The sequence below is a fragment of the Antechinus flavipes genome, chromosome 1 (assembly GCF_016432865.1).
Source record: "Antechinus flavipes isolate AdamAnt ecotype Samford, QLD, Australia chromosome 1, AdamAnt_v2, whole genome shotgun sequence".
Classification (NCBI taxonomy): Eukaryota; Metazoa; Chordata; class Mammalia; order Dasyuromorphia; family Dasyuridae; genus Antechinus; species Antechinus flavipes.
Window position 1 is genome coordinate 73,928,115 of NC_067398.1, and position 14,743 is coordinate 73,942,857.

The window sequence follows — 14,743 nt, forward strand, 5'->3', positions numbered from 1 at the left end:
CTGTGTATCCATGGGAAAAATTTTAAGGTTTAACCATAACACATGGGATGAGTTATATAAAAATAAAATCTATATGAATTTTATTTACATAGGATCATATTAAAAATTAATCCCTATTGCTTCTTTCTACATTTTGTACCTTTCATTGCTGTTTGCATTATCTATGACACCTGGATCTCCACATCCCCACTCTTTATTGTTCACAGCAAGTAGCCAATCCAATATTTTCCAGGAGACCTTCCCCAATTGGATGAGTGATGATCTTTAGCTGAGATAATGCCAATTTTTTTCTCTCTACTCAACAAAGTTTTAACAAATAAGTCAAATTCTATATTTACAGCATCATGAATTAAGATAATAATACTATTTATGAAGCCTTAAGGGTTATGATAGTTTTTAAAATATCTCATTTCAGTTTCACAACAATTAGAAACAATTATCATTATCCCCGTTCAATGGATGAGGAAACTGAGACAGACAGAGGTTAAATAACCTGTCCGGTGTTCATAGAGAATTTTCTTTGTCTAATTCAAAAGTTCATTCATTCAAAGTAATAACTCTGTCAGGGTTCCTATAGGCTCTCTTTACATTCTTTCCATCAGATATTGAGTCTCATCTTTATTTGTCATCACTACTGGAAGATCCAAGTGTGCATATGTGTGTGTATGTGTGTGTGTGTATAAAATTTCATTTGATCATATTATGTAAGAGAATTTCATCATGCCATTCCATTGTATGAGGGAATTTCTTAAAGATGAAAGTTGATCTTACTAATTTTTATGATAATGATTTCTATGTAAATGTGCATGAAAAAATAAATTTTATATAGTTAAAATATATTTAATTTTAATCTATAAGAAAAATTGAGTTTTCTATATAATATAAATTTTCTTACAAATATATTCATTAAATGTCTACAGGTTAAGTACATACTAGATGGAAGAAAAGCAAGTGAGATCTCATGAATATGGAAATGTCATAAAGCAGGAAAAAAAATTCCCTCAATAGGAAAAAGCTGATCAATGGATTTAATGATGATCAGAAACATTCTATTATGACTTGTCATCTCTGCACCTGTGGGGGTCTATGTCAACTGAAATTTTTGGACTTGCTCAATGAAAATATGTTCTTTCTCTCTTCATTGTAACATCAATGGAATAATTTTGACTGCCAAAGGATTCAAGAGTTATACCCATGTAGCATGAGTTGTTTCAATTGGTAATTGATTCCTACTTGACCAGAAGTTAATTGGTTACTTGTCTAGGATGTTTTATTAAGAACTACTATTCATGTACAAATGAGCCTTGATGGCCCTTTATATCTGAGATTTTGTTATTCTGTAAGCTAGACCAACTCTGAAATAAAAGTGAAGGATAAACTGACGGTCATCCCAAGAGCAACATTAGTATGCACAGAATATTTTTTTTTAACGAAGGCCATCAGCTTATTTGGCACTTTTTATATAGGGGATTTATGGAAAGGATTGGACAAGAATAACAATGGGTAAAAAGGTTTCAATAAGCACCACCGGAGGGAGGGCTCACAAACTACAAGAATATTATATTAAGGTCCCAGTTGATCAATTTAATGTTTGCCTATTGCCATCTATTTTCATAAAAGACTTGATTAATTTAAATCACAAGATACTAGAGGGCAGGTCTCATGCCTGTATAAAGCTTAATTTGTACTTTGTCAGGTAGCAAACTCACTGAAATATTTAATCAAAGTTTTAAATGATCATAGATAGAAAACAAATTATTCTCTGTTGCTATCCTTTTCTTCAACTTATTTCTTGTACTTGATGCTACCTTTTACACTATCACATAAAATTGAAATATACACTCCATACCAAAATAACATCAAAATGGGTACATGATTGGGATAAATGGTGATACTATAAGCAAATTAAAAAAGCAAGGGATAATTTACCTATTAGATCTTTGGAGAAGGGAGGAAATTATGACTAAAGAAGAATGAGGACATTATGAAAGGCAAAATAACAACTTTGATTTCATTAAATTAAAAAAGCTTTTACATAACAAAACCAACAGAAACAAGTTTAAAAGAGAAGTATAAAACTGGGGGAAAATTTACAGCCAGTTTCCAATATAGATCTCATTTCTAAAACAGATAAAGAACTGTGTCAAATCTAAGAATACAAATCATTCCCCAATTAGTAAAGGACTGAAGAAAATGAACAGATAATTTTCAGATGATGAAGTTAAATCCATCTATAGTCATATTTTTTTAAAATGTGCTACATCACTATTGATTAGAGAAATGCAAATTAAACCAACTCTGAGGTACCACCTCACTTCTCAAAATGATTAAGATGACAGGAAAAGATAATCGTAAATGTTGGAGGGAATGTGGGAAAACCAGGATACTAATGCATTGTAGGTGAAATTATGAAATGACCCAGCAATTCTGGAAAGCAAAATGGAAGTATGCCCAAAGGGCTATAAAACTATGCATATCCTTTGACCTTAGAGGTGCCATTACTATGTCTGTATCCCAAGGAAATCATAAAGGAGGGAAAAGGACCCACATATGTAAAAATGTTTATAGCAGCTTTTTTTTTGTGGTAGCCAATTAGAAGAATGCCTTAAAAGCAAAATAGATCAAATAGTAAAGACTGGACAAAAGTTCACCAAAGAAAATAATACCTTAAAAATTAGAATTGACTAAATGGAAGCTAATGACTTTATGAGAAATAAAAAAAACAAAACAAAGAATTGAAGTAGAGTGGAGTGAGCAAAACTAAAAAGACAATAAACACAGAAACTAAAACAATATAAATTAAGACCAAAAGTAAATTGACAAAATTATAAAGATCAAGAAGGACTTTCTTGAATGAAGAGATATAAAAGGATCCTTAATCCACCCCTTTGGAAAGGGGGAGGTCCACAGGTTTTACACATTGTATATATTCCATTACCTTCATATACCACAACTTATTCAGTCATTCCCCAATTGATGGGTATCCACTCCTTTTCCAATTTTTTGCTATTTCCTTTTCAATCATTCTCATTTCTCTTCCCAATTTTTCCTCTATTTCTTTTACTTGATTTTCAAATTTCTCTTTTCAACTTTTCCAATTATAAGACCAATTCTTAGGTTTCTTAGAGGCTTTGGATATAGGAGTTTTGATTTTGTTATCTTCTTTTGACTGTATATTTTGATCTTGTCAACATAGTCAGAATCTTTTTCTGCTATTTGCTCATTTTTCCAGTCTATTACTTGAATTTTAACTCTTTGTTAAAGTAAGACTCTGTTTCTATGGTAGAGGGTTCAATGTCACAAGCTTTAGGAGTCCTGCATAATTGGTTTTTTGAGATCCTTTTAGGGACTGGTTCTGTGAGCCAACACTGCTATCTAGATCTGATTATGGGCAAAGCAACAGAGTCCTGCCTCAGTGCCAGCAAAGAGGCCCCTGCAATCTCTCCAATCAGCCATTCAGCCCACTACCCCCCATCTCCAAAAGCTGCTGTTGTTACTGCTACCACTATTGATTCAGTGGCTTCCAAAGTCAACTCCAACTTTAACAGAACTTCTTCACACCCCAGTGATACAAGCCTTTCCTGTAGACCTTCCAAATTTTTCTTGACTTCTGTAAGATATAAAAGTCTGGATATTACTGCCACTATCCCTGATTCAAAGGCTCAAAAGCTGGTCCTAGTTTGCTGGGGTCTGGGCTTTGCTGGTATTGCCTGCACTAAAATTGAACTCCAGAACAACCATGAAGGTACAGATCATTTTTCCCAAACTTCTGAGCCATTTTCAGCTGAAAAATTGTTCCACTCCATATTTTTGTATGTTCTGATGCTATAGAATTTCTTTACAGCTATATTTAAAAGTATTTGGAGGGATTTGAAGGAGAACTCCAGCAAATCTCTGCCTTTATTCCATCATCTTGGTTCTGCCTCTTCCTTCTTCTCTGCCTCAACTCATATAGCTCTTTTCATGTTTCTCTGTATTCATTATTTTTTACAGCACAGTAACATTCCATTATTCATGTACCAATCCCAACTGATAGACATTGACTTTCTTTCCAATTTTTAGCTATAGCAAAAAGTAGTACAATAAACATTTTGGAGTATACAAGGAAATCCTTTCTACTGGTGGCTTCCTGGAGGTATAAGCCCAGTAATGAAGTCTCTGGTTCAAAGGTTATGAATATTTTAGTCACTTTATTTGCATAATTCCAAATTGCTTTCCAAAAATGACTTCATTTTACAACTCATATTAGTGTTCCTATCCTTTCACAATTCTGCCAACATTGACTATTGTGATTTTTTTTTTTTTTTGGCTGTCATTTTTGACTGAAATAAATGATTGTTAAATAATCAATTGTTGATATTGGGAAAATCAAGGGTTTTTTACTTTCCTAGTTCTTCATTCTCTAAATCAAATTGTTGTGTCACAGTTCTCTTTTTTGTCCTGACTCGTTTCCCTAATTGTCCTGACTCAGTTTCCCTAAATTGTCCTGCATCAGTTACCTGAATTGTTCTGCTTCCACTTATAATTGTTCTGTTCAACCACCCATCCTAATCATGGTGATCCAGATAAGGAGAAAGATCTTCTATTTTAGGCATCATCAGAATGTTGGGTACCTCTCCCCATTCTGTAATCCCAATTATCTGATATCCCCCCATGCCTCCCCTCATCCAGTCAGAACCAGATTGTTAGTCCCGTGTTCCCACTCTCAGCACCCTGACTCTGTCCCTGCCTTGGTCTATCCCCTTCGTCTAAGGCATATGTATATGTGTCACTGAGAACTCACATTGTTTGCTGGATTCTTGGAGACGATAGTCTCATTCAGTCCTGGGACCAAACCATGGATACATTTGCTTCCAGTAAATCTCTCCCTTTCAAATAAATTATTAAAAATGCTCTAAGCACTATCTTGCCTCAGTTTCCCTGGCATGACATTTAGTATTAAAATAAGGAATAAAACCAATTATTCCAAAGTATTGTGAATTCATCTTTGCATTGTAGCTGGAGATCTGGACTTGAAATCAGATTCCAGCCCTGCCTCCCATATGTTTTATCTATGGAACCCTGAGTAAACAACAGTCTTCCTATTTGAGAGAATATTCTAAAGCTCTAAGTTAAGGAGAAGATTCTGATCTGCAATGATAAAGGGGGTTTCCTTTAATATTTTGCCTTTGTTTTCCAGTTCTTATGAATCTGGACAGTTTTCTTTTAGGATTTCTTAATATACGTGAACCAAGTTTTTTCTTTGGTCAAAGAGATTCTTAAATTATCTCTGCTCAATCTCTTTACTAGGATAGTAGTTTCTGATAGTATTTTACAGGTTTGATTTTTTTTAACATTTTAGCACTATTCTAATATTTTAATTATGTCATGAAATTAATATTCCAGTCTATCTATCCCATTCTAATTTTCAGGAAGTACTCTACTCAAGTAAGAATTTTCACCTTTTTTTCTGAGATATTTTCCTTCCTTCCATTTTTTCCCCTTAAACTTGTAATTCTATTTTCTAAAATTTTATTTCATTTCTTTTTCCATTTTTGAAGTCTTTCTGTTCAAGCTATTCTTTCCCTGTGGCTTTATTTGGATTTGTTAAGGGATTTCAATCTGCTGAATTTACTTCTTATTCATCTCAACCTTTAATTGTATTCAGAATATTCTTTTATTTATTCCTTGCTCCAATTTCAGTTCCTTAACTAGGGCATTATGCCAGGGTAATTCTGTGAAGCCTACACATTCCTGAATGGGATGGGCAAGCTCTATTCCTAGTCTAAGGAAGCTAGATAGTATAGTGCATTGGTCAGGAGGTAGTCTGGAGTCAGGAAGATCTGAGTTAAATCCAGCTTCCAGATCCTTACCAATTGTAAATCACTTAATCTATGTTTGCCTCAGTTTTCTCAATTGTAATATGAGAATATTAATAGCACTTACCTTTCAGGGTTGTTATGAAGATCCATTGAGATAATATTTGTAAAGTGCCTAGCACAGGGCCTAGTACATACTAAGTACTACATAAATGTTTGTTATGAGGTATTTATTATTGAACCCTATATAGACTGGATACTACATCTGCTATAGTTTTTGATTGGGAAGTTGGTGACAGATCCAATTTCTACCACAATCCCTGGCTTCTGTCTCTATCTTCTAGTTGCCCACTTTGAGTCCTGGCTCGGTTTCATACATGATTACTTTCTATAACCCTATTCAGACCTCCATATTCTTCTTTGACTCAGATTTAACATAAACATAAACATATTAAAATCATAAAACCCTAGAAAAAAGTGAAAATTTAACTCTATTTCGCCAAAAGAAGTTTTTTATGGAATTACAAATAATAAATTATAATTTGATAGCATACTAAAACCATTATTAGTAAAAGAATTGAAAATTTAAAAAGTATAAACTAATGAAAGAATAGGAATATATATATATATATGTTTGAGAGACTGTGAGAAGATCAGAACATAAATGAACTTTTGTTGCGTTTGTCAATATATATCTTTGTGTACAAGTACATATTCATATATATAATCATTTGAATTTATGGTTAAAACCTTTCATATTCAATCTACATATTTTGAATTAATTATACCATATGGTGTAAAATATTAGTTTAATTCTTATTTTTACCAACTGTTTTCTTGCTTTTCCAACAATTCACATGAAAGGAAGATTTTTTTTTCCTCCAGGTGAATAAGATATTGAACTCAATTGATTAAGATTATTCCTATCTAATATATTTTTCTGATTTGCTGTCCTATTGTTTTCAAATAGTATCCCATAGTTTTGTTGATTGCTACTTTGCAAAAATAATCAAGTCTAGAAGGGCTATTTCTACTTTATTCAATTTTTTTCTCATAATTTCCCTTGGGATTCTATATCTTTTATTTCTCAAAATGAATTTTGTTATTATTTTGGTCTCACTCCCCAAAATCGTCTCTTGATAGTTTGATTGAAATAGCACTAAATCTGTAACTTAATTTAGGAAGTGTCATTTTTATTATAGTTGTGCAGAGCAACAATTAGTATTATATCTCTATCCAATTTTTTTTAATTTCTTTAAAACCTGTTTTGTGATTTTATTTGTATGCCTGAAGTATGCTATAGTAGATTGATTTCCAGATATTTTATTATTATTATTAATAATAATAATAATAATATAATTTTCATTCTATTATTCCCTCTTGGATTTTGTCATTGCTCTATGAAAATGCTATTGATTTTAGTGTGTCTCAATTTTTTTTCCTGATTCTCTGGGATTTTATAAGTAAACTATAAAATATAGTGACAATTTTTCTTCGTTTTTGTCAGAAGGAAAAACAAATTAAAGGAATTGTAAACTATAAGTGACTTTTAAAACACATTAAATGTTTAATCCACATTGACACAAAATAGAGAAATGAAAATTAATACAATTACCCAATAAAATAATAGAAAATTTATAATTTAGAGGAATTCTGGGAAAACTACCATATGAATATACTTTTTAAAATGGTTATGAATTGCTCCAAAAGTTTTAGATATCACTTCAGAATTATAATTCTTACAATTCATTGGTGCCACTCTAGATGTAGAGAGAAGATACAGAGAAAAAGAAAAAGAGACAGGCAGAGATGACAAGAAGAGATTAAATATAGATATAAATATATGTATATACATATAAATATTTATAACAGCATTAAATGTGGTAGCAAGGAACTAGACAAAAATGTGCACTTCCCAATAAAGTTGATAATTTTACTATATAATATAACCAATTATTATTGTGCAAAAAGAGATGATAATTTCTTTCAAAGAATTCAAAGAAGCATGGGAAAATTTGTATAAACTTATGCAAGATGAAATAATCAGAACAAAATACAAATATGCATAATAACTACAACAATGTACATTTTAAAGAATCATTAAATGGATGCCCAGTTCTAATTAAATCCCCCACAAATTATTCTCCCAAAAACAAAGTATGAAATATATCTCCTTAGAAGAGAGAAAGGGGATTTTTAGGGAAGAACTTTGCATGCATTTTCAGATATAGTCACTCTATCAAGGGTTTCTTGCTTAGGTGTTGCTATTTATTATAATGGATAATTCAATGGTAGAATGGGGAAGAAAGGAGAAAGTTATTTTTCCTCTTCTATAAATATGATATAGAGACAAAAGATATCATTTTTTAAATTTAAACAAGTTAAATCAACAAATAAATTCATAGTTCATATAGCATCAATATTTACATATTGTGATTTGTGTATGCTTATTTCAAGCTAATTGGTGACACAAGGTTAAATTGTCTTAAATTAACAAGTAGATGTTTTTAAATAAATTTAATGAGCCTATTAAAACATGTCTGTCTATACTTCTTGTCCATCCACATATATCTTTGATTCTGTCTCTCTGTGTCTTTTTTCCATTCTTTTTCTCTCTTTTTGTTTTTCACATTATCTTCCTCACATTTTTATTCAGGTTTTTTAACTCCATACTCTATTAAAGGCTTCTTCTAACGGAAGGCATACTTTCATTAAATGCCTTGTCATGATATGGATGAAACCTGGGCTTCTAGAAGGCAATTCTTCCTGACTGTAAGCTCTGGCAGTTCTGACAAATTTGTTGTCTGAGGATTAGCATAGCTTTCCTACCAGTATCAGTGCCAGAGGATTGGTCACCAGGTGATGATTTTTTTTTTAGGTACCTCATTAAACCATCCATTAAGGCATGGAGAAGTTGTAATATGCATTCATAGAGAAAGTATTCATGTGTATAAAATTATAGATCCTTGAAATATTGAAGTGTTGAAGGAAGAAACTGTACAAACTTGACACATTTTTAAATATAGTAACCCGAAAAGATGCATTTCATTAATCCAGTCAATTAACTACAGATTCTAAGATGAAATCTGCATCCTTCAGCCACATAAAATAACACAGCTAATTTACATCCAACTTTTCCATCATGATGACATTAGTAGAAAATCTAGTTTGCGAGTATACCATAATTTAGAATTTATAACTCACCTTTAAGAGTCCTGCAATGGGATGATTTGTGTTCTTGTCAACCAATATATAAAATAATCAGCAGAGAAACAACTCATCTATACAAAGTGGACTGATCCTGACTGCCAAATGTATTAAAATCATAGACTCATGGAATTTTTTAGGAGCTGAAGGGACCTCATAGAGTATCTTTCATTTTAGAGCTGAGGCTTCAGAGACCTTGAGAAGTGGTGACTTTGGCCAAGAAGACAGATACCAAGGTGATACCAAGGTGATATAGATGCCCAAGATGACATAGCAGCCAGAGATACCTTTTTGTTTGGTGTGCCTTTATTAGTTAAGAGACCAAGGCAAATATCTGTGCTGTTCTTCATGTTCAAAATGAAAGGGGTTGGGTGTTCTATTTCATTTTAACATGTTATCCTTTTGATTAATAAAATGCAATTAGTAAATAATTACCGTACTGTCTCCAGTTCACAGAAGGTGGTAAATGCTGCCACAGCACCAGATTATTTAAGTGATTTAGATAAGATGGTAAGGCATGAAAACCCTTCTGATTATACCAGACCTAAAAAAAGAGATAAATTTCAATAAACTTCATATTATAAATTCATAGTAGTAGCCTTAGTAGAAAACACATAACTGGAGTCAAGCCATCCAGATTCAAATCCCAGTTCCAAAACTTATTAGCTGTGAGACCTGGAAAATAATACGATTTCCCTGAGCTTCTGTTTCTTTATTTTTAAAATGGAGGTAGTAATATTTGTGACACCTTGCCATAAGTTAAAATATAGAAATAACACTTTGTAAAACTAAAAGTCCTTTTGTAATTCTTATTAGAACTGGATAGTACATAATAATGCAGTATAAAGCTGACCTCTAATTCAGTAAGTATAGGATTTTTTTTAAAAGATATTCAGAAGTTTGAATTAGTAAATTATACTAAAGACTTGAACCTGGAAATTCTGCCTACAAACAATGCTCCTTCCATTCTATACAGCCTCCTTCAAATGTTCACATAGATTTTGGGGTTCCAGTCACTGAGCCCTGAAAAGAAGCAATAGATTCCAGCAAACTTTCTTCTTCTTTTAGACAAAATTTATAGCTAAAAATAGATGTTTCCCAGAGATGACTGAATGTAGCCCTATAATTAGATTCTCAAAGTAAATATGAATTCCAAGCATTTTTTATTTTCCATTTTTATGCAAATAAGATTTGACTGACAAATTAATAGTGCATGAGAGTATCAGAAAGAAATGTCCAAAATAAATATTGGTATTGATTTTTAAAATAAACACTTGCAGAAAGTGGCAAAGGGAATAACATACCACTATTACATATGAAAATAATGAAGGAAAATTTACTAGTTTGAAAGGGCTCCAAGAAAAAGTTTAAAAGTTGAATAAGAATTAAAGAGAAAGATTCATTTAATTGACTTTCTGAAATGAGGTAAAGAATAAAAAAGAATGCTTCAGCCTGCAAGTTTTTAAGTGTTTTTAAGAAGTCAATTTACTCGTCTCAGCCATAACTTAGTTGATGAAAATTTTTCTTTCTCCAGTTGACTTTTGTTCCTCTAAGCCTGATAATGCAGTTTGGCAGAATTGTGAATTGCCAGATTCCTATACACAGAAATAGGTTTTCCAGATACACTTGAACCTCATAATTTAGAAACCCCTTTACATCTCCCAACATGCAAAGATCCACTATCATATAAGATCAGCCTTTTGTACACAGCTTCCTTCTGACTTCTGTCTCTTTGAAAATTGAGTTTCTTTTGAGACTTATCTCATATGACATCTCTTATATGAAGTTTTTTGTTTTGCTTTGTGTTCTTTCCTTTATGCTCAAATGATGATATATAAGATCCATTAATTTATCTGTATGTATGCATGCATATGTATATGACAATGCCTTGAATATGGTATATGCTGAATAAATGTTTGTAGGAAATTACACTGAACTGGAATCCAAACTGGATATCAGTGCATTTATAGAACCAAGGGGGAAGTAATAATGCTTGTGAACACAAGAAGCAAAATGAAGATCATCTTCTTGAATATGACCAAATAATTCCCAGAAGACATAAATAGCTTCTGGGTTGAATTAGTCCTCTTCAACAAAATCAAAATGCTATTTGGGATCCTAAATTCATGAAAGGAGACAAGCAGTGGCTCAAAGGAAGGCTACCTCTAGGTGATGATATCATGACCCAGTAAAGTAAGTCCACTGTCTCTTTGGGAAATTTGACAAATTTTTTCTTATTTTAGTACTAATTATTGACCATATAGCTTCTTCCAGCCACCACAAACGGTCACCTATTCTAATAAATTTTACAACTAAAAATTAATAAATTGAAGAATGGTGCATTGTATGTTCTTATGAGGAGATGGTTACAAAGCCAATAGGTTAAATATTGTACTATTTTATAAAAGATTTTTACTTTTCAGGATAGATGGGACATTGATTAGTGGTCTCATACAGTCAATACCTGAATGAAATAACTTTAGGAGTCTCAGTGGGAGATTTCCTATAGCATAATGAATTGTATACTCAGGGTATTCATATGCAAATTTTCATTTTTCTCTTCAAAAAGGGTATGTAAATTGTACATTCTATGTCTGGTGAACAGGCCCTAAAGGTTGAAGAAAAAGATTGGTCATTAATTACTGAAAGGTTAATGCAATAATTTGACATGACATCAGGCAAAAGCAGCTTCCAGGAGGTATTTCAGATAACAGACTGCCCTTTCTGAGTACAATGTAACATTGTGAGAATGTTCTGCTATGAAGGGAGGCACTTTCTCACTGATCATGCAGCTATAATTTATTCCCCTACTCATAGCTGGGAAAGGACATGCCAAATAAGACTAGAAATAGTGACAAAAGCCAGTACACAAACATGTCAACACAAAAGACTAATCTAGTCAAAGACAAAAAGGAGTAGGTGTCAGAGAAATAAATAAATCATATAACGCTCTCATCAGACATCCAGTGATGTAATCAAGGGCTTCATTTGAGGTGTACAAGTGATGGATAAAATAGGAAGAGGAAGAGGGTGATTTCTAAAATAAAGATATAATTATGTACTTTGAATAGAAAGGTAAAATAGAAAACCAGTTTTACTCAGAAATTAAAATCCAAATGTAAAAATATCTTAGGATAAAAATTAAAATAGCTTCTCTCTAAGAATCTACATTACTAGGATTATCCACATTGCTGAGGTCAGATCCATTGAGCTTTATTATGGTTCCTGTTCTCTATCAGCCCAGAATTATGTTCTCACCAATGTGAGGAACTCCTGCACCTGTTTTCATTGTATCTATATTGGCCTCCAAGTTTGTGCTGCCTTCCAGCATGTCCAGCATGTTGATCTTCCTTTCTCAAAAATCCTGGATCACAATCTTTGTTTCAATACAAACTCCAAACTTCATAATAAATATCTATTGATCTGTTCTTGAACTCCCTGGTCTCTAAGTTCATCAATCTCCTCAAACCTATAATTTGCCTCCAGTCACTCAGAAAGCATTTCTTAAATACTATTTAAATACAACTGTGTGCTTCACACTGTTGTGAGAAGTTAGGGTACAAAAAAGGCAAAATACAGCCCTTACTCTCAAACTTACAGTTTTAAAATTATTTAATAGAGGAGACAATAGGTAAACACCTATCTACAATCAAGATATATGCAGGATAATAAAAGGAAAGACAGAATAAGCATTTATATAATGTCAACTATTGCTAGACACTGTGCTAAGTGCTTTGCAAATATTATTCCGTTTGATCCTCACCTCATAATAACTATGCCAATTTATTATCCCTATTTTGCAGTTGAAGAAACTGAAGCAATCAGAGATTAAATTACTTGCTTAGGGTCAACAGAGCTAATAAGTGTCAGAGGTGCAGTTTGAACTCAAGTCTTTTTGATTCAAGGTCCAGTACTTTGCTATCTAGAATAAATTAGAGATTGTCAACAAAGAGAAGGCAGTAGCATAAAAGGGTCAAAGAGTCTACCTACAGAGAATAGGACTTCAGCCGAATTCTAAAGGAAGCCAAGAAGTGGAGATGAGAAGAGAATAACAGACATTAGGGACAGCAAGAATGGTCATATATTGATTGTGATAATCATCACCCATCATAATCATTTGCCAATGGATGCCCTGAACTCTAGCACAGAGTATAGCTTGGGATTTGCTCCTAACTTGATCCAGTTGCCTCTCTAACACCTGCCAACAGGCACTGAAAGAATAGCAGGAACAGGGATCCTTATTGCCTAGTTCCCACTCTCAGCTATATGTAGACCCCAAAACCCACATCTCTATTTCCTCCTGAAGTAATTCAAAATTCTACATCACACTTTGTGCTCACAATCCCCTTCTCAAAGGTCATGGTACAAAAGCACTCTGCCCTACTATTATTCCTCAAATTACAAAGGGTTTTACTACATGCCATGAAGTCCATCATACATTGTTTCTATTGATTAGTCTATGAGATTCATGAAAAAGGAGTCTTTCTAACTTTTCTATTTGTATTTCCAGAGTTTAGCACAGTACTTATTAGGTGTTACCTTTCCATTGCATACTGCATACAAAGATATTCAGGTCTTCCAAACACTTAAAAAAATTAACTTCGACTTTGCTTCAAATTTTTATCCATATCTTCTCTTCACAACCAAACATCTTGAAAAAGTTAGTTATACTAAGTTCCTTCACTTCACCTTCCATTTGCTTTCAAACCAATTATAATATCGTGTCCAAATTCTTCGTAAATTACTCTCTCCAGCTTACAAATGACATCTTAATTGGCAAATTTAATAGCCTTTTCCAACCTCTTCTCCTACCTAAACTCTCCTTGACTTTCAACCCTTACCACCTGTATCGTCTGCCTGTATACATACATCTTACTGACTTTCTTTGACATTATTCTTCCCTAATTCTTTTCCCTACTTAGTTTAACCATCCCTCAGTCTTATCCCATAACATTTATATCGTGTCTGATAATTTAGAGATTTTTCAGTTCTATCATGAGTCCTTTAATTTTTTCCTCTATACTTTCTTTTTAAGTGATTCCATGCCCTCCCATGGAGTTAGTGATTATTTTTATATAGATGCTTACCAAAATACATTTTAATGCAAATTTCACTTTTGAACTCCTGTATTGTTTACTGACTTCTTTATATCTACCCACTGTCTTACTGAAATAAACTAACAGGCCTATTCAGAACTTATTCACACACACACACACACACACACACACACACACACACACAAAATCATGCATGCAATGTACCTTTTTTCCACATCTGTGAAAAGCATTATCATCTTCTGTCGTTGAAGTTAATAACTTTAACATCTTCTTTAACTCATCATCCTCTTTTATTCCTCAAATCCATTTTATGCATTTCTATCATCAATCTCACAAACACAATATTTGAATGCATCACTTTTTCTCCAATCACATAGCCATCTCTTCAATTAGATCATCGATGCTTCTCACTTGGATGACTTGAATAACCTCCTTCCATTTCTAGTTTGTCTATCTCTCCTATTTACCTCCCATCTAGCATCCCAAATAATATTACTAAGTCATAAATCTAACTATATCCTTTCCCCATTCAAAAACCTTTAATAGCTCTATATTATCTCTGGGATAAAATATAAGTTTTTCTAATACCATAATTTCAACCTATCCTCTTCAACCCTATTAAAGTTAATCTCCTCACTCTTACAATGAATAAAACATCTTCATTCACAGCCTACATATCAT

General features: G+C 32.7%; 1 protein-coding gene across 1 annotated transcript in view; it reads right to left on the bottom strand.

The window, feature by feature from the left end:
* ABCA13 (ATP binding cassette subfamily A member 13) overlaps positions 1–14,743 on the bottom strand; it is a 551,934-nt gene that overhangs the window by 193,375 nt on the left and 343,816 nt on the right. The window contains exon 48 of the mRNA XM_051984384.1: positions 9,441–9,549. Coding sequence (XP_051840344.1) covers positions 9,441–9,549 — 109 coding nt within the window. The remainder of the gene's footprint in view (positions 1–9,440; positions 9,550–14,743) is intronic.